Raw genomic sequence first — 25,955 nt, 5'->3', positions numbered from 1 at the left:
GCTTTGTCTGCGAGTTTGCCGTAAAACACAAAAAGTGCGAGTTTGTTTGTTCGTATCCATAGTCCTTCATAAATAACTCAAATTGTATGCATGCTGACGTTTCTGCAAACAAATACAGGCCAACAAACAAAGCAAGCAAACTGTCAATGAGTTTGAGTTTATTTGTTTGTCATAGTCTAATGCCTGCTTAACATAACCTAAAAAAAACCCCAACAGGTTAAGCAGATGACGATCGACAATGGCGTCCGTCAGCGTCGGCAGTTCTCGGCGACGACCAACGTGCGAAATCTCGCGGACAGCAAGCAGCGATCGCCCGGTGACGACGATCCGTACTACAAGCGTGACATCCATCTGGAGTTCAAACCGCTGATCGAGGTTGATCCCACGATCAAGCTGAGCCAGAATCGTGCTCCGCTCTCGATCCCACGACCTGGGGACTACGCGCTCAGTAAGACCGCCAGCACCGAGGGGATCGCTTCGAAGAAGAGTTTGGAGCTGAAGAAGTATCTGTTGGGAGAATCTACCGCGGGAACCGGGGTGCTCAAGAGTGGCTCCGCTTCGGCTCTGGACTCCAAGTTCAAAAGCTTCCACTCGAACATTACCGAGTGCCAGAAGCTGCTCAATCCGGCGCCGGAGATCAGCCCAACGATGCAGACCTTCCTGCAGAAGACGTCGGCTCCGGCTCCGACAGCGACATCGCTGCTGGCGCTACGCAAGGAAGCCATGCTGACCGGCAGGAACGAAGAGAAGGAGAACGTGTACGACGGGAAGATCGCGCCCAAGAGGTACGCTGAAACGGTCAACGCAACGCTGGTCGAGAACAAGCTGAACGAGCTGAAGAAGGAGGAAGCCAAGGACAAGAAGGACGATCGCCCAAACAACAACAACGAACGACTGATCGAGACGATAAGCTTGATCACGCCAGAGAAGGAGTCGAGAAGGGTGGAGGAAGAGCCAACGGAGCAGAAACCGATCGTGGAGGACGGCGATCGGATCGTGGAGATCAAGAACATCTCCAACCTGAAGCACATGTTTATCGACTTGACGTCGGACTCGCCAAACTGCGATCGATCGCTGGTGGAGACTACGCTGAACTTTAGCATGACTCCGCCGTCGGCGGCTAAAGGAACGTCCGTTCAGAGCAATGGAGAGCTGAAGAACAACATCCCGGACATTATCAGCAGCATCAAGATCGATAGCAACGAGAACAAGGTGGAGGAAGAGGAAGAGCAGGAACGTACGCGAAGTCCAGCGCACGAGACTTCCATTCAAGTGCCGGAAGTTCCCTGGAATAAGGAACAGGAAGACGAGGAGGACATCGATTCCGACAGCATATCGGAATCGAGCTCCAGCAGTAGCAGCAGCAGTACTTCGAGCGTCGATGACATCCCGCACTTTATCCTGGACTCGACGACCAGTCCGGAGACGCAGAACGATGAACGGTTCGTGCCGAGGGTTGAGGTGCGCGATACCGCCGGAGAGCTGATGCAGATCGACAGTCTGATGATCATCGACGGGAAGTACATCGGAGATCCGGAGGATCTCAAGCTGCTGGAGGAGCTGCCACCGGATACGAAGATCGCCGCGAAGCTTTCCCAGCAGGAGATGAATCTGGACAGTATATGTGTGCTAGAGGATAAGCTTCCAACTCCGACGGAGGAGCGAATGCCTCCTCCGATCCCGCTGCCGGTTCTCGAGCTCGAACCCAAAGAGGATCCCGTCGAGAAGCCGGCTTCCAAACCATCTAGTCCCACCCAGCCGAAGCCGGACCTCAAGTTCGACACGCGCAACGAAAACAAGCTGGACACGCTAAAGAACCTGCCGCTGGTGCTGGATCTCCAACCACAAAAGCCGCGCAACCTAAGCTTCGCCGCGAACCGCAAGTCACCGGAAACCGACGCGGAAAAGACTCCGCTTGCGCCGTCCCAGCTGCTTCCGCAGCTCGCCAAAGCGGAAGGATCCGACTCGGAAACGGAACTTACGGCGCAGAACCTGACGGAAACCGAACTGTCCGACTGGGCGGCGGACGACGCCGTGTCGGAGAACTTTGTCGACATTGAGTTTGCGTTGAGCTCGAACAAGGGCACGATCCGGCGGAACAAGCCGAAGCATGGACGGCTGCAGCAGAAGAAGGTGATCGCGGCTGCGCCGTTGGCGTCGGTGGAAGTTCGCCAGCAGGCTTCCGAGGATGGAATTATGAAGAACTTGGCGATCGAGGACATTGAATTTATGGACACGGGATCCGAGGAGGAGAGCTGCATCGAGAGTTACTCCGCCACGAATCGGGCGATGCTGAAGAACCGCGGTTACGTGGAGTTTGTCGATCCGAGAAGCCCCAAGCCGGCGACGTACGCGATGGGGAACAACTATGGACAGCTGGCGCAGTCGAGCAAGCCAAAGCTGGTGGAAGCGATCAACAAGCAGGTCGCCGGGGTGGACTACATCGAGCAGGGAGCGTACCTGCTGAACAGTGCCGCGGCGGACGATTCGAAAACGCCGATGAACGAGGAACCGCCCGCGAAGATCACGTTCAGTGCGTTGGCGGCGCAGAACAAGGCGTTGCAGCAGCCGCCGCAGCAGCTGGATAGCTTGAACGATATCGAGGAGGATAGCTTGCTGATTGTGACTTCGTCGCAGGGAACGGCAACGACTACGGAGGAGAGTGAAGCGCCGACGATCGTGGCTCCGGTGGAACGAACTGTGGGTAGTGGAAGCAGCGGTCGAGGAAGCGTGAATTCGTTCAGCTCGAAGCAGCAGATGGAGGAGAAAGTCGGGAGGAGTCCGGTTCGGAAGGTGTCAACGGAGTCGAGTTCCGGGGAAAGCGAAGCAGTCTGGAGAGGAATATGAGGAAGGACTCGCTGAAGAACAACATCGACATCGGGTACGATGAGTACGTGAAGCGGCTGCAGCAGAAGATCGCGCTGATCAGTAGCGCTCGAGACTCGTTGGAGGTTAAGAAGAGCAAGCGAAAGTCGTCGAAGGGGATGCCGGGTTGGATGAGGCTTCGGTAGTGGAACCAGTGAAGAAACCGGCCGCGGCGAGCATTTACACCGAACAAAGTTCACTCGAAGTGCCAAAGAGCGTGGAGAAGAAGATCGAGGAGATCACCAAGGAGCGCGTCAAGCAGAAGGACATCATTCACGATCTAGTCATGGACAAGCTGCAAACGAAGAAGCAGCTGAACGCGGAGAAGCGCCTCAACCGGAGTCGAAACCGAAACAACGTGCTCCCGGGAGTGTCTCCGGTCACTCCGAGCCATCCTACACCAGCACATCCCCCCGAAGGATTCCCTTCCTATCAACCCGTAGCCAGCGATCGCCGTAACCGCATCCTCGACAGCAAGGAAACAACCTTCGCCCAGCCAACCCCGGTGCCGATCTTCCCCAACAAGGAGAACATCGCAGCGTTCGCCACCCCAGCAAGCTACCTGCAAGCAACTCCTCGCACGAACGCCAAGAAACCCGCGGAAGAAACGCTCACCCTCACGGAGCAACTCCGCGAAGAAGCCCGCGCCCGTGCCCGCCTCAAATCCAACCAGGACCTCGGCCTCTCCCCTGAAGACCGGGTCCAGCTGCTGCGCAAAAAGTTCCACATCAACCTGCGCGAACTCAATGACCAAGATCCGAACAAGTGCGACGACACCAAGTTCAAGGAGCGCTCGACCAAGCTGATGACCTCGAAGAGCGTCAACGACGTGTCGATCCTCAAAAACCTCAGCAACGATCCGGACTTTATCTCGCCGGTGGACGAACCCCTGATCGGGGCCAAGCTGCAGGACTACGTGTCCGACCCGAACCTGGTGCAGAGCCCAACGGTAAGCCATCGCCAAACATACAACTCCCCTGAACTCACTTAGTATTCTTTCCTCCCCAGACCGGTTCCAGTGGCGGGGCCAGCGACGAGCTGCGGCTGAGGACGCGCAGCAAGTGCAAGGACCGCGAGCGCCGCAAGAGCATCATCGAGAAGGTGTCGGAGTTTTTCAACAGCAGGAAGAAGACGGAAGCGCAACCGGCGACTGGTGCGTCGTCCGGCAGTAAGGACTCGTCGCCGACCAAGAAGGAGGCGGGCTGCGGAAGTGGGAATGAGTTGGCGGTGCCGAACAGTGCGAGTAGTTCGACTAGTGGCGGAGGAGGTGTGGGCTTTTTGAGGTTCAAGATCTCGCCGAAGCTGAAGGATAAGTCCAAGGTGGGTACAGGATGAAGTGGCTGGTGGTGGGAAAATCTGTTTTATTCAATATCTGTTTCTGTTTACCTCTTTCAGTCGTGCTTTGATGTGAGGAATATGGGTTTTGGTGTAAGGAATTTCTCTATTTTTGGTTGATTGTTGTTTTGCAGATAATCTTTATTTTTTTTTCTAAGTTTAATTTAAAAACATGCACTATTTTCCCTGAGCACAGTAACTAACTTATGATTTCCTTCGATTAGCTGGATAAAATATTAACGAAATCTCAAACTTTATTCTGCCGTTCTACGTATAATTGTCCAATGTTCAAAAAAGTGCAACTGAGAAAAACGCGATTGAATTTTTTCGACCGATTTCTGTGTTTCTACGCATAATTGTCCCGTGGGTTCCTATTCGCCCTATGTGTCCCTAATCGCCCCAGTTAGCAGTTTATCAACCTTGTTTGTGATCCTCTTGCTATACAACAGGTAAACAAGGCATAATGCTTAGTAAAACAAATGATTCCGTGTAAAAAAATACTGGGTGGGACAATTATGCGTAGAAGTTCAACGATGGGACAAACAGACTTGGTGTTGTTTTTGATGAGTTTCCGAACAAAGTACCAGATTTTATGTGTTTTTCTTAAAGTACACATCAGACTAAACATAAAAATGGCATAAAGTCAAAATCGTCAAAAACTGACATGGGACAATTATGCGTAGAACGGCAGTATTGTTTTCTAAAAAACTTTTCTCACCAACTGGATACTAAACATGTTTTATAATCAAAGTTTTTTTTGACTGCAATATAACGTAATTTTGGGAAATTGGTAAATTTTTATGATTTGCAATATGGATATAGATTTTTGGCGGGGCATACCATCCTGCATTTTTCGAGAGTCTTTTTTTTTTCCTTAAAAAAATTTAATCAAAAAAAATCGTGACATCACCTTCAATTTAACTTTTAAGCTTAAAAATTGAAAAGTTTCATAGAAGTGGCGTGTATTTTTCTTTCGGTGTATTTTTTTCAGAAAGCTCGTCCGATTTCCTACAAGTTCGTCTTTGACCATTTTTTACGATGCAACGGCTTTGAGTTACAGTGATTTTCAAATTACAAAATACAAAAAAAAAATTAAATTACTTACACCCTTCTCAAATGTCATTTTCGAGTGAAACTGGTTCCATATAAACAGAAATAGCTTATATAGGCCTAGGATAACAAGTCTAAAAAGTTTAATTGAAATCGGAGAGGGTCGAGTACAAAAGTACCAGAAAAATTCCTGATTTGAGCTGGAATTGCTCTATAAACGAGTTTTCAAATCAAATTAGGGGAACGGCATGTAATCCCATCGAGCACCTAATGTTGGTAAATCAGCACTTTGGCCTTCGATTACAACTTCTTCAAATAATTTTCAACCCATAATCTAGCGATAGCTTTAAAAGCATTTCGTTTTATTGGTGAGAAATGGAAAATTGAACTGCCAAACATACGTGAATTTTTCCTATACCAGATAGAAAAAAAACGTATTTTTCACCCAACTAAATGGATGCCGAAAATGCGAAATGTCCCGCTATCGACTTCGACGAACTCAACCGGCGGCGTGCCTTCCGATCAACAATGAAAAAAAGGACTGATTTTATGACTGCTAGCGAGAAAAACAAATGACGCCGAAAAACATTAGTCAAGGCACAAGCACAGCCCAAAATGGTGAGTCGAACGGAAAATCATGTAACAGGCCAGATGTTGATGGTTCTAGACTAAATCGACCCTCTGAGTTCGAATATCGCGAACACCTAGCCGGATTCCTTAAGGGAAGCGAGATATTCAAGATGGCGGTCAATATGGCGGCTATGCGGAAGATTCACAATATTCAAATAAGAAATGATATCGTCTAGTAAATTTTAACCAATTTGGGGTCTCTGAATTTGAATATGACCACAATTATTGTCCAAAGTAACCTGGGAGTGTATAATCCAAAATGGCTTCCAATATGGCGATGGAATTAGTCAATTTTTAAACAACATGTAACAGGCGTGCGACCGATCAATATTGACTAATTTAGTAAATAACATTCTATCCACGCCATATAGTACGCCATCTTGAATTGCTAGAGTTCAGCGAACCCAAATTAGTTAAGGGGTTACATACATGTAGAAAACGCAAAATTTCCTAATTCAGAAAATTTATTAAATCCACTTAAAAGATGATTTGCAACCACTCCTCAAAGTTTCCTGAAGATATTTTATGGATAAACTAAGTAAGAGACGAATGTTTGTAAAGTGAAAATGCTTATCAAATTCGTTTGGATTGAAAATTTCAATAATTTCGTAAAATATGGTATTTTGTGAAAATTTGATTAATTTACAAAAAAAAAAAAATGTTATAAAAGTGAAAAATCATAACAAAAAATTCGCTTCGTTTGATACCTACCCATAAAAAATTTAAGTATTTTCAAAATATCAAAAAAATACCCATAAAAAATTTAAGTATTTTCAAAATATAAAAAAAAATCTTCTTGCACCTTTGACAATGTTGTGGGGAAATGAATTTCCTAAAAGAATCTCCCACTTGAACAAATTTGAGCAAAACCTTCGCCACCTGCTGCCAAAAGCGATGTTCTTCTTCATACATTTCTGCGGTTTCCCCCATATAAACTTCAACGATCAAAAGCGACCCCTTAGCCTTAACCGATTTGGCTCAAATTTGCCACAGTTACTTATTTTTTCCTAAAAAATCAATCCAGGGGGTATCTCTTGAGATTTTCAAAAAAAAAAAAAAACATTTGAATTTACGATCAATTGGTACTAATATTGTAAACACTGAATTTTCGAGTATTTTTTTAAATACGGAGTAGCTTAATAAATGTATTATTACTTTCGAAATGTATGAAAAATCTGCCGTATTATAATCAGAGTTTGTCGCATGTTGTTAGAATACTTAGAATTCCACTTGTATTGATAGTTATTTAAAGATTCCACTAATCTAAATTCTTCTAAAACATAATATCTACTTTTTTCTGTTTCAGAGCACAATACAGTACTTGTTTGGTAATTGGGTTTCTTTTTAAATGGACTCTTGATAGCCACGAAAATTGATATGACGATCCAAAATCAAAAATATCAACGGGTAATTCTCCGCCAACTCACACATAAATTGCCCCGACCCCTCGTAACTTTTGTCCCTGATCACGAATCCGAGGTCCGTTTTCGTGACGGAGGGGCGGTACGATCCCTTCCATTTTTGAACATGCGAAAAAAGAGGTGTTTTTAAATAATTTGCAGCCTAAAACCACAGACAAACAGACGGGACACTCGAGTGCCGAACCATCGTCCTCCAAAAACGGTTTAATCAAATTCATTTTTTTTTCGGCAACCACTCACCTGGCGCCAGGGATGCCATATCTACGGATTTCTCCGTAGATCTACGGATTTCAGCCATTTCTACGGATCTACGGATTGATCTCCAAAATCTACGGATTTTCATGCTGGCTGATAATTGTATGAAGGACGTGAAATTATATTTTTGCGTGATACAAATGTTTTATGAAAACGTTTTGAACAATCTGTTTTAGAGAAGAAGTTTTGCACGGGTCCCCCACAGACCGTTATTATAAATAAAAAATTTCCACCCAAACCAATGATTGGACATGGTTCCTGGGACCATTCTACACCTCTGGGCCGAGTTTCAAAATATTTGCCGGCAGAAATTTCGAATACGGTCAGTTTTAGTGTTTCGAGTAGAAATTAAGGGGAAATCACATGTAAAATGCGTAGGAAAGATCAAAGTTTCAATGTTTTAATTCCAAAACATTACTGGTCATGGTTTTAAATTCTATTAACATGTAGCAGAATGATATAAAAACGATTAACAGCACTGACTTGGCCGGATTAAGCCTAAGTTAAGTGACTTAAGTATATTATTTACAAGTTTACCTTAATATTAAAAAAACCCTACATTAGGAATTTAAAGTCAAGGTTCACTAGATAGCACAAAATAACTTAAAATGGGGTGACTTTGAGCCAAGGAGTGACATTGTGCCAAATTTTGATTTTATAATAGCCAGATAGCTTAACACCAAGTTCGATAAGCTTGAATTGCAAAGTATAATCGTTGCAAATATTGTTCTTTGATTATGTCCTCTGACATAAAAAGTTCAATAAGTACGAAACACTAAAAAATAGATAAAATAGATAAAGCTTTAGTTTCATAAGCCATACCGTTTGACCCCGACAAGAGTTTTAGGACACAAGTCACATTGAAAACTTACATCGCCTATACATACTTGACTATATCGGGTTCGGTGTTAGAGTGTTAAACGTGGTTGCCTCTCACCCCAGTTTGGTTGGTAATGTTGTAGAGCGAACAATTTGATTTGATTTGATATTTAACTGTACTATTTTCATGTTTTCATAAGATATGCCAAGCTTGTTAAAAGATCGATTGTGTTTTTACATTGGGCAGAAGTAGGATTTGTTTTGATGAATACATTATTAGTGAACGTTCTTGATGATCAATAATATGTTTATTGAATCCTAACTATGAGTGTATCAACATTATTTTATTCAATTATAAAAAGTTATTTTATTTTATTTTTTTTATTTTATGACGATAACTGCAATGTTGAAAAATAATTGGTTGGTTTGAAATATTAATCCTGTGGGAAGTTGTGCCATTAAACTTTTGCTAAGTATAGTCATTACTCAGGACCACAAAAATAGATGAGCTAAATGATAGCTGGAGTACTCTCCGGATTTCATTCGTAAGATTGAAATTTGTAAACGTTTTAAAACAAAAAAGAACAATTTTATTCTAATTGCTATGTCACAAACTTGCCACGTCACAAAATTTGTTTCCTAATATTTTGATTGATTTATTTAATTTCAGAAGGAATTGATTCAGAACTGAAAAACGTGAGCATAATTTTCAAATTTGGAGGATTCCAGGAGATTTTAAATTTATTTAATTAATTAAATTTTAAATCAACAGGCTTTATTCAAACAGAATAAGCAGATTTGCGTAGCAATATCATCAAATTGCTTTGTGGGAACATAAATAGACCAAATTAATCCGTCTACAAGTAAATAAATTAACACAAAATTCAAGCTTGTCAAAGAAATCTTTATGCATTTATTGGTACAATGTCACCCTTGGCACAAAGTCACCCCATTTTAAGTTATTTTTGTGCTATCTAGTGAACCTTGACTTTAATTTCTTGATGTAGGAGTTTTTAATATTAAGGTATAACCTTGTAAATAATATACTTAAGTCACTTAACTTCGGCTTAATCCGGCAAAGTCAGTGCTGTAAATCGTTTTATATCATTCTGCTACAAGTTAATATAATTTAAAACCATGATCAGTAATGTTTTGGAGTTAAAATATTGAAACTTTGATCTTTTTCTACGCATTTTACATGTGATTTCCCCTTAATTTCTACACGAAACACTAAAACTGACCGTATTCAAAATTTCTGCCGGCAAATATTTTGAAACTCGGCCCAGAGGTGCAGAATGGTCCCAGGAACCATGTCCAATCATTGGTTTGGGTGGATATTTTTTATTTATAATAACGGTCTGTGGGGGACCCGTGTTTTGAGGAACGTTAAAATGAAAAGTCGTTTAGGAGAAATGAGGCGATGGCTGAAATCCAGTGCAGCTTATCCAGCTTTTGGCGTTCGAATGGTGAACGCCCGAAATGTCAAAATCACGCAGTGGTACCAACATTACGAAAAAGTGTGCCATGGCATGACAGCCGCATTTTTTCTAATGTTGGTGCTCTTGCGCGATTTTGATATTTCAGACGTTCAACATTCGAACGCCATCTTCGCTTAAAAGCCTGGATAGATAAGTAATCGATCTAGTGGGTTGAGGTCACGTCAAGTCGATGATTGTAAAAAATTATTATGTTGGTGTACATAAAACATTAATAAAAATTTAAAACAAAATCGTAACATAAGTTAAACTTGAGTTAAAAGGCAAATTTGGATTGAAATTGGAACATGTGGTGTGTATTGGGCCCAAGAAACAAAAAAATATCCCAAAACATCCTGTTTCTTTTCGGAATCAACTCCTAGCGCTTTGCGATGTTATACTAAGTTATTCTCCGGATCAAAACTTTAACAAAATTGAGCATAGGAATATTGTATAGGGTTTTGAGTAACTTTCTCTAGGAAAGGTTACAAGTGGAAATTCCACATATTTTTTCGCGTGTTCATGAGGTCATTTTTAGTAACTTTTGCTCTACGAAAAATGTCACTTTTCTTCAGGGATGCACCTTGGGTCCAAGGGCCCTTGGCGAAGCATCAATTTTGCGCCCTCCTTAATATTTCCCACTTTGATGAATTGATTTTAAATTCAAATGTTTGCCGATTGCTTTAAAAAATTCTGATTTAAAAATTGCAATTGGAGTAGTAAACAGGTTGATAAAAAAATCCCTAATCCAGTTTTCTTGTTGCAGTATTTTCAAATCGATGATTTAATTTATAGTTTCTATTTTCTACTTTAAATTGATATGAAATTCAAAAGTACAATTTAAAAATCAAACATTGAATCTGTTTTTTTAAATTAATTTTAGAGTCAAAAAAATTTAAAGTGTTTTTTTATTTAATTTTTTATTTGTGAAATCAAATTGATTTAAAATTCGAAGATTTTAAACAAAACTAAGGAAAAAAATATTTTTCAAACCACCTATAAAAAATATTTTTTGTTTATAAATTTTATTATTTTTTAAACCAAATTTGCTTCGAGATACATATGTCCAGAGCATTAATATGGTAAATGAGCAATTCTCTGAGATTTCGGTCATTCGATTTTTTTTTTGTATTTTTTAATCCGGCTGAAACTTTTTTGGTGCCTTCGGTATGCCCAAAGAAGCCATGTTGCATCATTAGTTCGCTCATATAATTTTCCATACAAATTTGTCAGCTGTCCATACAAAAATGATTTATGAAAATTCGAAAATCTGTATCTTTGGAAGGAATTTTTTGATCGATTTGGTGTCTTCGGCAAAGTTGTAGGTATGGAAAAGTTCGACACTGAAAAAATATGGTAGTTGGTAAAAAAAATTTTAGTGATTTTCTACTTCACTTTTTGTCATTAAAACATGACTTGCAAAAATCACTATTTTTATTTTTTTATTTTCTGATATGTTTTAGGGGACATTAGAAATTTGCCGAAAAGGCAAAAAGTCTTTGAGCGAGTTATACATTTTTTAATCAATACGGATTTAAAAAAAAATCGAAATATTGGTCACAAAAATTTGTCAACTTAATTTTTCGATATAAAATCAAATTTGCAATCATAAAACTTTAGTTACATTTTGATAAAGTGCACCGTTTTCAAATTATAGCAATTTTCAGGTAACTTTTTTGAAAATAGTAGCAGTTATTTATTTTTTAAAATTAGTGCCCACTCTTGAAAAAAATATTTTTGAAAAGCTGAGAAAATTCTCTATATATTGCATTTTTGAACTTTGTTGCTCTTGATTAAAAAAAAAGACCGATGAATGAAGAGTTGGCATTTGATATCCCCTAAAACATGTCAGAAAATAAAAAAATAAAAATAGTGTTTTTTGCAAGTCATGTTTTAATGACAAAAAGTGAAGTAGAAAATCACTAAATTTTTTTTACCGACTGCCATATTTTTTCAGTGTCGAACTTATCCATACCTACAACTTTGCCGAAGACACCAAATCGATCAAAAAAATCCTTCCAAAGATACAGATTTTCGAACTTTCATAAATCATTTTTGTATGGACAGCTGACAAATTTCTATGGAAAATTATATGAGCGAACTAATGATGCAACATGGCTTCTTTGGGCATACCGAAGGCACCAACAAAGTTTCAGCCGGATTAAAAAATACAAAAATTAAAATTAAAGAAAAAAGACCGATTCCGTAGAGAATTGCTCAAATGTGTTAATTTTGGCAAAATAACGCTGTAATATCACACAACCTGAAATCCATGTAAACATTTTAAAAATATATATATATATATATAGACAATTTGTAACTTTTCTCCATACCAGCACGTCCTTGATTTTTTTTTGTACATAAAAAAGATAAAAACTAAATTCATATAAATGTTTCAATAAATGTTTTGTTAAAAATGTTAAAAAATTTTATCATATAATTGATTTTTTTTGAATTTATGACATTAATATAATTTTCATGAACGGTCTACACAAACAATTTTCGAAAACCGCCGTAGGCCAGATAAAATGCCTTCGCTGCCGGATCTTAGGTAGCCCTGGCTTAGAATTTGCGGAAAATTTAAAATTTTCTAAATTTAGATAATATTTAATGAATGAAAGGGCTATCTTGAATAAAAAATCGTGCTGTTCGGATGACATTTTGAAAACTATCTTTTTATTTTATATATTTAAGTGGCTGTATCGCAAGAACGAAAAGACAAATCTACAATGTTTTTTAGACGATTTTATAAAAAATTGTACATATATAAAAACTAAAAAAATAAAAGTAATGGACACTTATGAAGAAAAATTTTTCATTGTAGAATATTTATCAAAATTTCAAAAATAGCTTTTCGATTGCAAGTTCGATTCTAATTTCAAAAATGCAGTTGAAAATGTTTAAAATTTGTGTGAAAATTGTATAAGTCACGGCAAACATACGTTTTTGGAAAAATTAAATGCAAATTTTGGGAATTCAAAAGTTAATTATAAAAATGTGTATTTTTTTTGTTAGAGTTAAAAATCATATATAGCATGCCTGCGATCGATTAAAAAATATTTTGATTTTTAGTGAATTTCCGTTGTACATTACTGCAAAAAGTTTTTTTCAGCGAAAAATAAATCGTCAGTACTTAGATATTTTTAAAACTAATGATTGCAAAACAGCTGGGCAGGTGGAAAATGCATTTCCGAAAACACCAAATCAATCGAATAGTTCATTCGCAAGATAAAAAATTTCGACTATTTAAAACCACTTGAAAACGTTGCAAATGTCATTTAAGTAATATTATATGTATTATGAAGGTTTATCAAATTATACATCAATGATGGGAATAAGACTGTGGACATATTTTTTATGTAATACACATAAATTCAATGTTAATGGTGCCATTTTTTCTAAATAGGGTACCTACCTAACAAATTATGGTAAATCATTTTTTGTAATAAAAATCAGAGTTGTCCAGAAAATAGAATATAATATTTACTTTCAGAATCTGTAACAATATTGAGGATGTTTTCTTTGAAATTTCCGAGTTACAGCAATAAACTGAGAAAAAGAAACGTCATTCTGTCACGGCACAATGTATCATTACCATCATAACGGACATATGTACATAAAATCATAAAAAAACATATTTTCAAAAAATCATTTATATTTTGTAGTTTATGTACAGTAGCACAACTGTGGAAATATAGTAAAATTAGGCATGAAATTTGAAATTATTTTTTTGTTGATCTTGATAAAACCTTAATTCAATTTTAGTAAAAAATCTTTAAAAAGAAAACTATTTGTTTGGGAAATACTATAACCCCTAGCTAGAATAAAAATATTTTGGGTTCCCAAGACACCAACCACCTGGATTTTTTTTAACAAGTCTACGGATTCGACTTCCACCAGACCTGGCATCCCTGCCTGGCGCTGATGGCGCTGCTGTCGTAACAGCTCGCCCGTCTTTTCTCAGTGTGTTTAATGCGTGTTTTTTTTGTTTTTAAGTTGAGCGTGAGCACGTGTGAGGCAGCAAATGAAAACAAAAAAAATAAATATGAAATTCAAAAATTCCAACGGTGATCCACTATCCAGACTTTGCGGGTCAAATTTGGGGAAGTTTCGGAGTCAGATGAGCGGCTGACTAGCGAGGGCATACCTTTTACCCCACTATTAACCAGATAGACCTGCTCCACTGCCTGCCGAAGTCGAGGCTGCTGCTGAGGCGCCCGCTACTGTGGAGAAAGCCGGATCCTGTGGTGGAGTAATCTCCTTCGGAGCAACCTGCTTATCCTTCGTGGACTGCTGCTCAGATTGCTGCTGCTGGTCATCCTTTTGGCATTTTGACGATATTGCGTCGATCGTGAGCGCCAATCTTCGTGACTTTTTTCGTCTCATTCGGCCCATTTGGTTTTGTTGGCTGGCAACTTAATTGCGCCGTAGACACGTTACCCGCAGATGTTTCAAAACGCCCATCGTGGGGATCAATTCCGTCAGTTTTGAATTGGATTTTCCTATTCCGGCGGCCACTATGGTGATGGTGTCAGGTGTAATGGTTCATGTTTTCGGTGGAGGAGGAATCTTAGACGGAACATGCAAGCAACGGGGATGACCAGTGGTGTGGTCTCTGTCATTGTGTTGTCTTGCATCGCTGCAGGTGCTGCCGCATGATTTGCCTCATGAGGTTCTGTCATTGGAAACGGATCCGACCGTGGAACTGACCCACCGTCATTTTCGGCCGTCGGTCTTGATTTATTTATTTTGATTTTGTTACTGATGATCAGCAACAACAAAATTATTTCGAAACAGCTGTTGATGTTTACAATCGTTAAGGCTTGATTGTCTCACGCATACACTGACATGACACATGACAGTAATGGATTTGTATTGGTGTGTTTGGGCTGCGCTTCGGCATAAGCTCACCACGCATCGCTGGCGTCGCCGTGATTTGGTGGTTTGATGAAGGACGATGGATTTCAAAAATAATTTGTATGGAGTGTCACGTCTGTTTGTCTGTGCTAAAACGGTGATGAGATAGAAATTTGGTGTCAACAAGACTTTTATGTAAAATTAGACGCCCGATTTGATGGCGTACTCAGAATTCCGAGAAAACGTATTTTTCATCGAAAAAAACACTAAAAAAGTTTTAAAAATTCTCCCATTTTCCGTTATTCGAAAAGTACATTAAATTTCCCTAAAAATGACAAGTTCCAAATTTTTATGCATTCGAGTAACGGAAAATGGGAGAATTTTTAAAAACTTTTTTAGTGTTTTTTTTCGATGAAAAAACGTTTTTCGAAATTCTGAGTACGCCATTAAATCGAGACGACTAATTTTACATAAAAGTCCCTTTGACAGCAAATTTCATCGCCGTTTCAGGCTGCAATTAATTGAAAAACACATCTTTTTCGCATGTTCAAAAATTGAAGGGGTCGTACCGCCCCTCCGTCACGAGATATCAAAAAATGGACCTCGGATTCGTGATCGAAACAAAATTTACCCCTTAGGACAAAGTTTCACACAAATCGAAGAGGAGCCGGGGCAACTTTTCCCGATTTCGTGTGAGTTGGTAGAGAATTACCCCAACGGGAATTCAAAAAACGATTTCAATAAAAACAAAACCTTTTTCATGGTTGTAAAGAAATTTTGTGTAACAAAATCATTAATTTTAAAGGATAAACTAAGGTTCTATTGTCATTTTCCGTTCCACCCAGTAAGCGAGCTGCATTAAATAACCGGGCTATATTCTCAAGTTACCGAACAAGTATTGTAATTCAATTTGTAGTAACATTACCCAAAAAGCACTAATATATATGTATAAGATTTATTTTTCAAACCGCTTAAGATTTCTACAATCTTATAATATTTATACCTTTCCCACTCTGCCCAGACCAAGGAAGGTTCACCGTACGAGCGGTGCGCCTCGGAGGACTGCCTTAAAAATGCCGCCGCCGCCACCACAAGTTCAACCAATACGACCACAACAACGGCCGCCGGCACCACAACGACCACGTCCGGGCGGGACACCACCACAACCGGTTCCTCGCCGACGACGGGCGGCGGTTCCTCCAGCGGCAACCGCTTCACCCCGATTGGGCGCAAGGAGGCCGAGGAGCTGGAACCGCCACCGATTCCGCCACTGCCCCTCAACTACCAGCGTTCGGATGGTGAGAGGGTTTCTAAAAGTCTTTTTTAGGAAGAAGTTTAATTTGAATGTTTTTGCAGACGAAAGCTGCACCACCAACGAGCCAAAGAACGAACTGAAGAAGCTGCGAGCAATGTCCAAGGCATCGCGTCAAGCCGAGTTGAAAAGGTACCACAAATCTTCCTCAACCACTGTCTACCACTAATCACACCTTCAACCCCCGCACAGACTGAGGATCGCGCAGGAGATTCAGCGCGAGCAGGAGGAGATCGAGGTCAAGATCAAGGACCTGGAGACGCGCGGCGTCGAGATCGAGAAGGAGCTGCGCGGCGAGAGCGAATCGCTCGAGAAGAACATCGAGAACCTCGGTGCGAACGACGAGGGCCTCGTCAAGGAGTGGCTCGAGCTGATGCGCAGCATCACGCGGCACAAGGTGCGCGACGAGGAGCTCACCATCCGGCAGCAGGAGCTGCAGCTCGAGCACCGGCACGCCCAGCTCAAGGAGGAGCTCAACATGCGGCTGTCGTGCAGCAGTGAGTGTTGCCTTCCGGAACCCCTTTTGAATTTCAAGTAAAATTGTGTCCCTTTCAGAACTCGACAAAAACTCGTCGGACGTCGCCGCCGAGGGTGCTATCCTGAACGAGATGCTGGAGATTGTGGCGAAGCGGCAAGCGCTGAGGCCCTCGCTGGACGCGGCCGCGGCCGCTGCGGCGGCTTCCGTCGGTGGGGCGGCAGCAGCTCTTCCGCCACGGTCCAAGGACGTAAGCGATGTAAGCACTGATGAGCAAGAACTCGAAGAAGAGCTAGAAGAGCTTGAAGATGCCGGCATCGAGCGGGATTGTGTGGCCGTAGCTAGCACTAGTAGTGGTCGTAACAGTAGCAGTAACCGTGAGCGTTGTTTGAATAACCGTAGCTATAATAGTGTTGGGAGTGGGCGCGGGCAGGGAACGGCGGCGGCGAGCGGCGGCGGAGGACGTGGGTTCGCCGCCGTGCCGTGCTCGGTGCTGCTCGGTTTGTTGTTGTTGTTAGCTAGTTTGTACTATTATGAGTTGTTGCTGGAGTGTTTTAATTTTTATTAGTTTGTAATTTATTTGCATGCTTGTTTTTTTTACATTGAATTTGCGCACTGCATTTACTAGGGTTAAGTATAATTACACGTTTGAACTTATGTTTTATAGCAACTGCACCTTTGTATCATTTTATCATTTTCATTTCACTTCATTAATTTTTCATTACTTTTTCAGCTTCGAATTCAAACGGTTTTAATAAAAAATGTTAATTTCGTGGAACTGCATCATCCCAAGCAATTTCTTGTAGAACCAGCGTGCAAGGACGACAACTTGTAAAATGGAGTTTTAAGCCGTTTTGCCACTCTTGCATGCTCGTCTACTGTTTTTATTTATGCTGCCCACCATTTGGCAAAAAACGAGATATTAGCACCAGGTGGTAGCGGATGTTCCAACGCATCTCCTGGAACTTGAATTTCACTGAAATAGTGTTTAGACTTGGCTGCCGATACGAAAAACCAAACGGCTAATATGCCACTCTTATGGGAAATTGCCTTGACGGAGATTTTGTGACAAACACTAAAACGCGTTTTTCTCGGATTACTTGATTTGGCATAATAGCCGAATTTTCAATTATGGGCAGTATGTATGTAAATATAAATAGACCATTGTGGATTTGTGAACAAGCAGATAACAGTCCTCAGAGATCTGAGGAATTGGGTACTAAGGCCCTATGTCAATTTTTATGTACAACGGTAAAAAAACACGATTAAAAACCATTTCTGTCTCATAAGAGTAAATTGTGGTTTGGTTGAGCGTTTTAGCAGAATGCATTACTATGTCTCAATTTTGTCATATTCGGAATCCTCGAAAAATTTCACGTTAGTTAGAAGTATTGGAGTGGTAAATTTGATTGGGAAAATTGCCATTTAGAATGAATTAAAATATTTTTTTTTCAATTTGTTGGATTTGGGGTGAAACAGGTTTTCGCCTACTTGATACAGTAATACCAGGGTGGCCACTCAAGTCGGGAAATCGGGAAAGTCGAGAAAAAGTCGGGAATCTATGATTTTTTGTCAAAAAGTCGCGAAAAGTCGGGAATTCGGAGCATACTTGATTGAAAATTATTTTTAACTCTTGAATAATTTTGTAATATTTTGTAAAATTTTCAAATTGAATTCACTCATTTCTGCTTTAGTAACTTATTTTAATTTAAGGTTCTTTTCACTATTTCAATATATTTGAGTGTAGACAAGCTGTTAAAGGCATTCAAAATCTTAATGAATATTGGAGTCTTTGACACAGATTTTCATAATATTTTTTTATGAATCAAATGATCGCTTTTATTTTTGTTCATTAAACAAGAGGTAAAGTTAATGAAAAACTAATATAAAAATAGAGCATGGCCAGCTTAGAAATATGATTCTATTTCATTTTGTCACATAATTGGATATATGGTAACAGATTCCAACTTGAGTTTGGCAATGATTTTTTTTTTGGTGAATATTTTTAAGAGGCAGTATTTGTAAATATTGCTCGGTTTGTTCTAGAGGTCGTATCGAGGTGCTCCGATTTGGATGAAACTTTCAGCGTTTGTTTGTCTATACCTGAGATGAACTCATGCCAAATATGAACCCTCTACGACAAAGGGAAGTGGGGTAAAACGGGCAATAAAGTTTGAGATCCAAAAAACCTAAAAAATCTTAAAATTGCTCGCATTTCCGTAAAACTTCATCAATTCCAACTCTCTTAGATGCATTCGAAAGGTCTTTTGAAGCACTTTAAAATGTGCCATAGACATCCAGGATTGGTTCGACTTTTTCTCTTAGCTTTTGCAAATTACTGTCAAAAATGGATTTTTTTAAAACCTTAATATCTTTTTGCAACAACCTCCAACACCCATACTCCCATAGGTCAAAAGATAGGTAATTACATGGACTATAAGCCTACGGTGTTAACTTTTTGGCCAATTGCAGTTTTTCTCATAGTTTTTCGATTTTTCTAGAACAAACATTTTACAACGTTAGTTTTTGCTCTGTAGGCCTTCATAGCGGCACTTTTTGGTCTCAATTTTGTCATATTCGGAATCCTCGAATAATTTCACGTAAGTTAGAAGTATTGGAGTTGTAAATTTGATTTAAAAAATAATTAAATAAAACATTTTTGAAAAAAAGAAATAGATCTTATTTGCCCTGTGATCAATACGTCAAATGCTGTATCAAGTAGGCGAAAACCTGTTTTGCCCCTAATCCAACAAATTGTTAAAAAATATTTTAATTCATTCTAAATGGCAATTTTTACAATCAAATTTACAACTCAATACTTCTAACTTACGTGAGTCCGATTCCGAATATGACAATATTGAGACCAAAAGTGCCGTTATGGCGGCCTACAGGGCAAAAACTAACGTTGTAAAATGTTTGTTCTAGAAAAATCGAAAAACTATGAGAAAAACTGCGATTGGCCAAAAAGTTAACACCGTAGGCTTATAGTCCATGTAATTACCTATCTTTTGACCTATAGGAGTATGGGTGTTGGAGGTTGTTGCAAAAAGATATTAAGGTTTTAAAAAAATCCATTTTTGACAGTAATTTGCAAAAGCTAAGAGGAAAAGTCGAACCAATCCTGGATGTCTATGGCACATTTTGAAGTGCTTCAAAAGACCTTTCGAATGCATCTAAGAGAGTTGGAATTGATGAAGTTTTACGGAAATGCGAGCAATTTTAAGATTTTTTAGGTTTTTTGGACCTCAAACTTCAATGCCCGTTTTACCCCACTTCCCTTTGTCGTAGAGGGCTCATATTTGGCATGAGTTCATCTCATGTATAGACAAACAAACGCTGAAAGTTTCATCCAAATCGGAGCACCTCGATACGACCTGTTACACATTGGTGAAAAACTCGCTCTTAATTGTTTAACTAAATTCATTAAGTAATTTAAAATATTTTTTTCCAAATGTTGCCCTTGAACTTTTTGTGAGTATGGGTAATTTACCTACCTACCATAGATAAAGCTTGATTTTCAGTTTTCGGAAAACCTAAATATCGAATAAAATCCAAAATTGAAAAACTTTTTTACGTTTTGGAAACATAAAGAAAATATTGAAATTGCAAAAAAAAAAAAATAATAATCCAAGGCATTTTTAGTTATTGCAAAATTGTTTAAAAAAATTGTTTCTTCAATTATTTTGCTTAAAATAAGTGGGAAAACATAAAATCATATCAAAATTAATTTTCATTGAAAAAAAAAAACAGTTAAATACTGACCACTCAAAAATTACAAAATTAAAATTAAATTTTATGAATTCCTTGACATTTTTCTAAATCCTTTGAATCAATAATAACAGCAATTGTGTTTTAATCATTCTTTGATTTCAAATGATGATGAAGTTTTGAAAAAATAGGAACGCTATTTTAAGTTCAGTTATCTTTAAATTTTTGTCATTTTCAGTTGAAACTAAGTATCAAAAACTATACGTTTGCCAATTTAAAAAACAACATGGAAGTTATAAGTATTGTTGGACTTTCGATTATAGACTGTTTTTATAGAAAGTTTTTTGTTTGAAATCATTCTTTAGATAAGAAATGCCTATTATTTGAGCATTCTGGAAAAGTCTGGAATAAAGTCGGGAAAAAGTCGGGAATTTGAAAATGGAATTTGAGTGGTCACCCTGGATACAGCATTTGACGTATTGATCACAGGGTAAAAAAGATCTATTTCTTCCTTTCTATTCCAAATTTACCACTCCAATACTTCTAACTAACGTGAAATTTACCGAGGTATCCGGATATGATAAAATTGAGACAAAAAAGTGCCGCTATAGAGGCCTACAGGGCAAAAACTAACGTTGTAAAATATTTGTTGTAGAAAAATCGAAAAACTATGAGAAAAACTGCAATTGGCCAAAAAGTTAATGCCGTAGGCTTATAGTCCATGAAATTCCCTAACTTTTGACCTATGGGAGTAAGGGTGTTGGAGGCTGTTGCAAAAAGATATTAAGGTTTTAAAAAAATCTATTTTTAACAGTAATTTGCAAAAGCTATGAGAAAAAGTCAAACCGATCCTGAATGTCTATGGCCCATTAAGAAGTGCTTCAAAAGACCTTTCAAATGCATCTACGAGAGTTGGAATTGATGAAGTTTTACGGAAATGCGAGTTATTTTAATTTTTTTTTGGTTTTTTGACCTCAAACTTCGAAGACCGTTTTACCCCACTTTCGTTTGTCGTAGAGGGCTCATATTTGGCATGAGTTCATCTTTTATATAGACACAAACGCTGAAAGTTTCATCCAAATCGGAGCACCTCGATACGACCTCTAGAACAAACCGAGCAGAATTTACAAATACTGCCTCTTAAAACCTTTTTTTTTAAATAAACTGTATTTTTTCAAAAAACTTAAAATTTTTTAGAAAAAACGAAGTCTAATCAACTGAAAACAATTTAAAATGCATTTTTCTGCGTTTAAATTAATTAGGGCATGTTTGGGATCGATTCAAATAATTTGAATTTTTGTGAAAATCCGATGTACAGTATGTACCGCATATAGTTTTTTTTTCTCAAAAAATATTGTTTCGTCAAAACTCAGATTTTTTTTTTGAAGTAATGGTTGCAAACCAACTTATGCTTGTAACTTGGCTTGTAATGCCAATTTGAATTTTTTTAATTTTTATTAAATTTTTAATTGTTTTTGGATAGTTTTTTTTTATTTTCAAACTTTTGAAATTAAAACTTTGTTTTTTTTTCATTAGATTTTTTTTTTTAATTTTGAAATTTTAAATGTTATTCAATTTTTGAATTCTTAATTTTTCTATTTTTTCGATTTATGGAATTTCTAAATTATAATTTAAAAAAAACGCGGGACCGTGGTGTAGGGGTAAGCGTGAAAATACATACAGCTTAGCATGCTATGAGTCCAAGCTCCGTGCCATCCTCAATATAGATCCGCTTAAAAAAGTACATAAATGTCACTTAAGTGGTCATAAATGAAAGCAATTTTTAAGATTCCGTTGAATAAGTCTTTCAATTACATAGGTATCAACAATGTATAATATGATGCTATTTAAGACAATGTGACTTTTGAACTACTTATAGACAGTTCAAAAAGTTCAATAGCGAGTTATGGGACCCAAAAAACCGAGTCGATGCAACCCGTTTGAACAAAATTTTGTTTTAAAGCTAATATCAATCCCATTTCGGCTTATTTAAAAAAAAATCATCAAACTTTCATTGCACCATTCCATCATTCCACCATCTTTTGCATACAAGTTTTGTAACTTGTTAGGAACCCCGCACAACCAACCAACCTACCAACCTACCACTGTTTAATATAATTTCCTCACTCGTACACTGTAATAAAAAGCATTTATTTGTAAAACTAAAGACACTATTTTTTGTTGTTTTTATTCCTTCTCTCTTAGCCTGTGTGTGCGTGTTTTGTTTCTCTCTTTAATTTTCTTTCAGAACGCAAAACTAACGTTCAACTCCTTTCTTCACTTTTCAGATTTAAACCCAAACAATGTGATCTAGTGATAGAACGAGAACGAGGTGAATCCAGGCAGAAAAAGTGTGGAATTGATTTAAACTTGCTTCCCGGTGCGGGCCAACCACTATCAAATAGTGTGCGCGACTCGAAACGACAAGTTCCGGAGGAGGAGAGGGAGCCAGCAGCTTGTGTACAGTGTGCTCTTAGGCTTAGGGATGTTCAACCAAAATGTTAAGGAAGATAAAAAAGAAAAACAAAAACGCAAATCTGCCACAATATTAAGAGGAAGTGAAACGAAAAGTTAGACAATTTTTTTTAGAGGTTTATATTTTTAGTTTGTGACAGACTCTTTATTAACTCTTTCTCTCTTTTTTTGCGCTGCAAACCATCGTTATTTACCGTTTTGTTCTTATGTTTGTCGGAGAATGAAGTGTTTATCTTTATTATGTTTTTATTGTTTGTTAACAGAAAAATTGCCTCAATAGGTTGCATGACAGGATTAAGTTTTCTTTTGCTTACTGACCGATTCTCTTTCAACTTGTAAAGTGTTCTAGTTTTTGTTTCACTTTTGATTTAACCATAAGACTTGTGCTCCCTTTTACAGTTTCAATAGGTTTATTTATTTGCTCCCCCTATTTTTTACTACTCAACCTGCTCAGTTTTCAAACTCTCTAGTTTAATTAACGTGTTTCAATAAAACTGTAATTTAGTCAATTATTTTTTGCAGTGTTTCGTTTTTTTCCGGTTTTTCAGAAACACACTCAACTACACTAAAACGACATTCGCACAGAAAATGCGCACGCACACACTGACAAACACATACACACACACATACTCGCGACATTGGACTTTGAACAAAAAAAAGGGACAGAATAGAACCAGATTTTCGGCGTTTCAAAAACAAAAATTAAAATGTTAGCTTCGTTTCGGCAAAAACAAAAAAAAAGCAAATGCAAATTAAATACGGCTAGGTGGTAAGGGCAAGTTTCTTGTGACTTTTTGCAGTATTACAAAATATTTTTTACACATGAACAGAGTTATAAATTAAACAAAAAATCGCTAACCCCCCAAAAAACGAAAAAAAGCAGAATTTAACCGCGCGGCTTACAAACTGACATGGTCTAAAGAATGAAGCGCAAAGTGTATATTTGTAGGAATTAGGCGTCTTGATAAAAAGGCGCACGCTAACGAAAGGAATTTAAAGCAATCAAGTCAGGATGAAGTGAGGACGCGTGAGCAAAGTGAGAGCTACAATGTTGCAATTCATGGAAACTATTCTTAACAAACGAAAAGTTAAACTAAAACGCAGACTCAACACACAGAACACGGCGAACAAAAGTGAAAAGAAACATTAACAATTACAAAACTAAAACCAACAAGAAGGAAACTAACCGAATAAAGATAGCGAACAAGTGAAATGATTTGAATTTAAGGAAAGAAAAATGTAAGTCAACAAAGCTTTAAGAGATTTTGAACGAGGAATAAAACATTTAAAAAACTTATCGATGAATTGATTTGAAACCGAACGTGTTTTATTGGTCACTCCCCCTTAAACAATCCGAAAATGTTTCAGTAAGATTTCGCTAGAAGAGTCGTCTATTTAGTGGGAAGGATATTCGCTATACTGCTCAAATTGACGATTTTATGGTAATTCTTTCTAGTTCTAAATTCATCCTTTATTATGGCTCTTCATTTGAAAAGACCTTTTGGGAGTAACTGCGATTATGGCACAGGATTACTTTGTGCTAAATTTATTGTGCGTCTTCAAGGACGCAATTGAAAATTATAGTGTGATAATGAAACTTTTCCTTTGTGTAAAAGACAACTTTCGCACAATGTTGCGTGCAAAGGTGGTATGCAAGATTGCGCTCAACATTGTGTGCATTTTTATGGTTTGCTAATTTTGGGTAGGGTTGTTCAAAATATTACATTTCGTGACATTTCTTTACTAGATTACGTTCACTCTAACCGACGAAGGCGTGAGCAGGATACATTGAATGTTTCAGGTAAGACTCGTACCCTTATTTGACCTATTTAAAAAGTAATAATCCTTATATCGGGTTTTTTAAGTACTATTTTTCATTATTTTATTTCATTTTGCGTTGTTCAAGATAATTATTTCATGTTTTGTCCCTCAAAAATCTAGGAACAAAAAAAATATTGATGAAAAATTCAATTTCGGAATTCAAAAATGTAATACAATTGATGATGTTAACTATTAACCCCTTTCCGTGTAGAACTAAATCGAGATTTTATTCGTTTTTTCACCATTACTCGTAACTGATTTGATTTCAATTATATATCTTACAATAATTTGAATTTGAATAGGAATTTCATATTCCTGAAAAGTCTCCATAGATGCCTACACTTACGCCTGAAATACCAAATCGCTGAAAATATATTTTGTTATTTTGTATTTTTTTCATTATCTTGTGTTTAACATAAAATTCGAGTTCTGCGACCCCAGTTTTGTCCAATGGAATACAGTACTTGTTCGGTAACTGGGCTGAGAACGTAGCCCAGTCACCGAATGCTGCTCGCTAACTGGGCTGAACGACAAATAACGAGGGGATCACAGATGCATAATATTTTTTATTCCTCATGAAATATAAAAATAAAAGTTAATGAAATTTATTTACAATGCTTACGATTCATATTTCTTTAATTGTGGCTTAAAATTGAATAAAAGTTTGAAAAAAACATTTTTTTATTCATTGAACATGATTTATACATCCATAAATCCCTCGGTCATTTCGGTTTGTTTTGGTTTTGCCTTCCACACATTACTGAGGAAAGGCTATAAAATCACTCGAAAAATGAACTTCTCAATTAGACCTCCTAGACCCACCTTCATGTATTAGGTATACTCAGAATCAAATTCTGAGCAAATGTCTGTGTGTGTGGTGGGATGTTGATCAAAAAATTGTCACTCGATTATCTCGACATTGGCTGAACCGATTTCGTCCGTTTTGGCGTCATTCAATCCGTCTTGGGGTCCCATAAGTCGCTATTAAAAATTATGCAGTTTAGTTAAGTACTTTAAAAGTTATGCTAAAAAAGCGATTTTAACAAAAGTCCGGAAGATTGTAAAAAGGGTGGTTTTTGTAAGAAAACCCGTCATGCTATACATTTTCAGAAAGGTATTTGAAAGACCTTTCCAACGCGTCCAAGACATTGAAGATCTGACAAATCTATCAAAAGTTATAAGCACTTAAGTGTTATTTATACGCTTTTTGGAGGCCGGATCTCAGATATGTTGATGAAAACGTTGTCCGGATCTCTCGTGCAACCTATAGTTGGATAGGTATTCAAAAGAGCTTTCCAATGCGTCCAAAACATTGAAGATCTGACAACCCTATCAAAAGTTATAAGCACTTAAGTGTTATTTACGCACTTTTTCGAGGCCGGATCTCAGATATTTAGATGGAAATGCTGTCTGGACCTCTCATGCGACCTATCGTTGGATAGGTATTCAAAAGACCT

At 38.3% G+C, this 25,955-nt stretch overlaps 1 protein-coding gene across 1 annotated transcript in view; it reads left to right on the top strand.

The window, feature by feature from the left end:
* LOC6046383 (F-actin-monooxygenase Mical) overlaps positions 1–23,993 on the top strand; it is a 152,310-nt gene extending 128,317 nt beyond the window's left edge. Inside the window, 10 exon segments of the mRNA XM_038265855.1 lie at positions 217–2,832; positions 2,835–2,979; positions 2,982–3,814; positions 3,874–4,185; positions 4,261–4,293; positions 15,729–16,005; positions 16,064–16,151; positions 16,212–16,516; positions 16,575–16,871; positions 22,491–23,993. Of these exon segments, the coding sequence (XP_038121783.1) occupies positions 217–2,832; positions 2,835–2,979; positions 2,982–3,814; positions 3,874–4,185; positions 4,261–4,293; positions 15,729–16,005; positions 16,064–16,151; positions 16,212–16,516; positions 16,575–16,871; positions 22,491–22,516 (4,932 nt within the window). The 3' untranslated portion in view covers positions 22,517–23,993.
* Positions 23,994–25,955: the final 1,962 nt, after the last annotated feature.

Source organism: Culex quinquefasciatus, chromosome 1 (genome assembly GCF_015732765.1).
Source record: "Culex quinquefasciatus strain JHB chromosome 1, VPISU_Cqui_1.0_pri_paternal, whole genome shotgun sequence".
Taxonomy (NCBI): Eukaryota; Metazoa; Arthropoda; class Insecta; order Diptera; family Culicidae; genus Culex; species Culex quinquefasciatus.
The sequence above is the reverse complement of the archived record's forward strand: the minus strand, read 5'-3'. Positions and strand labels throughout refer to the sequence as shown.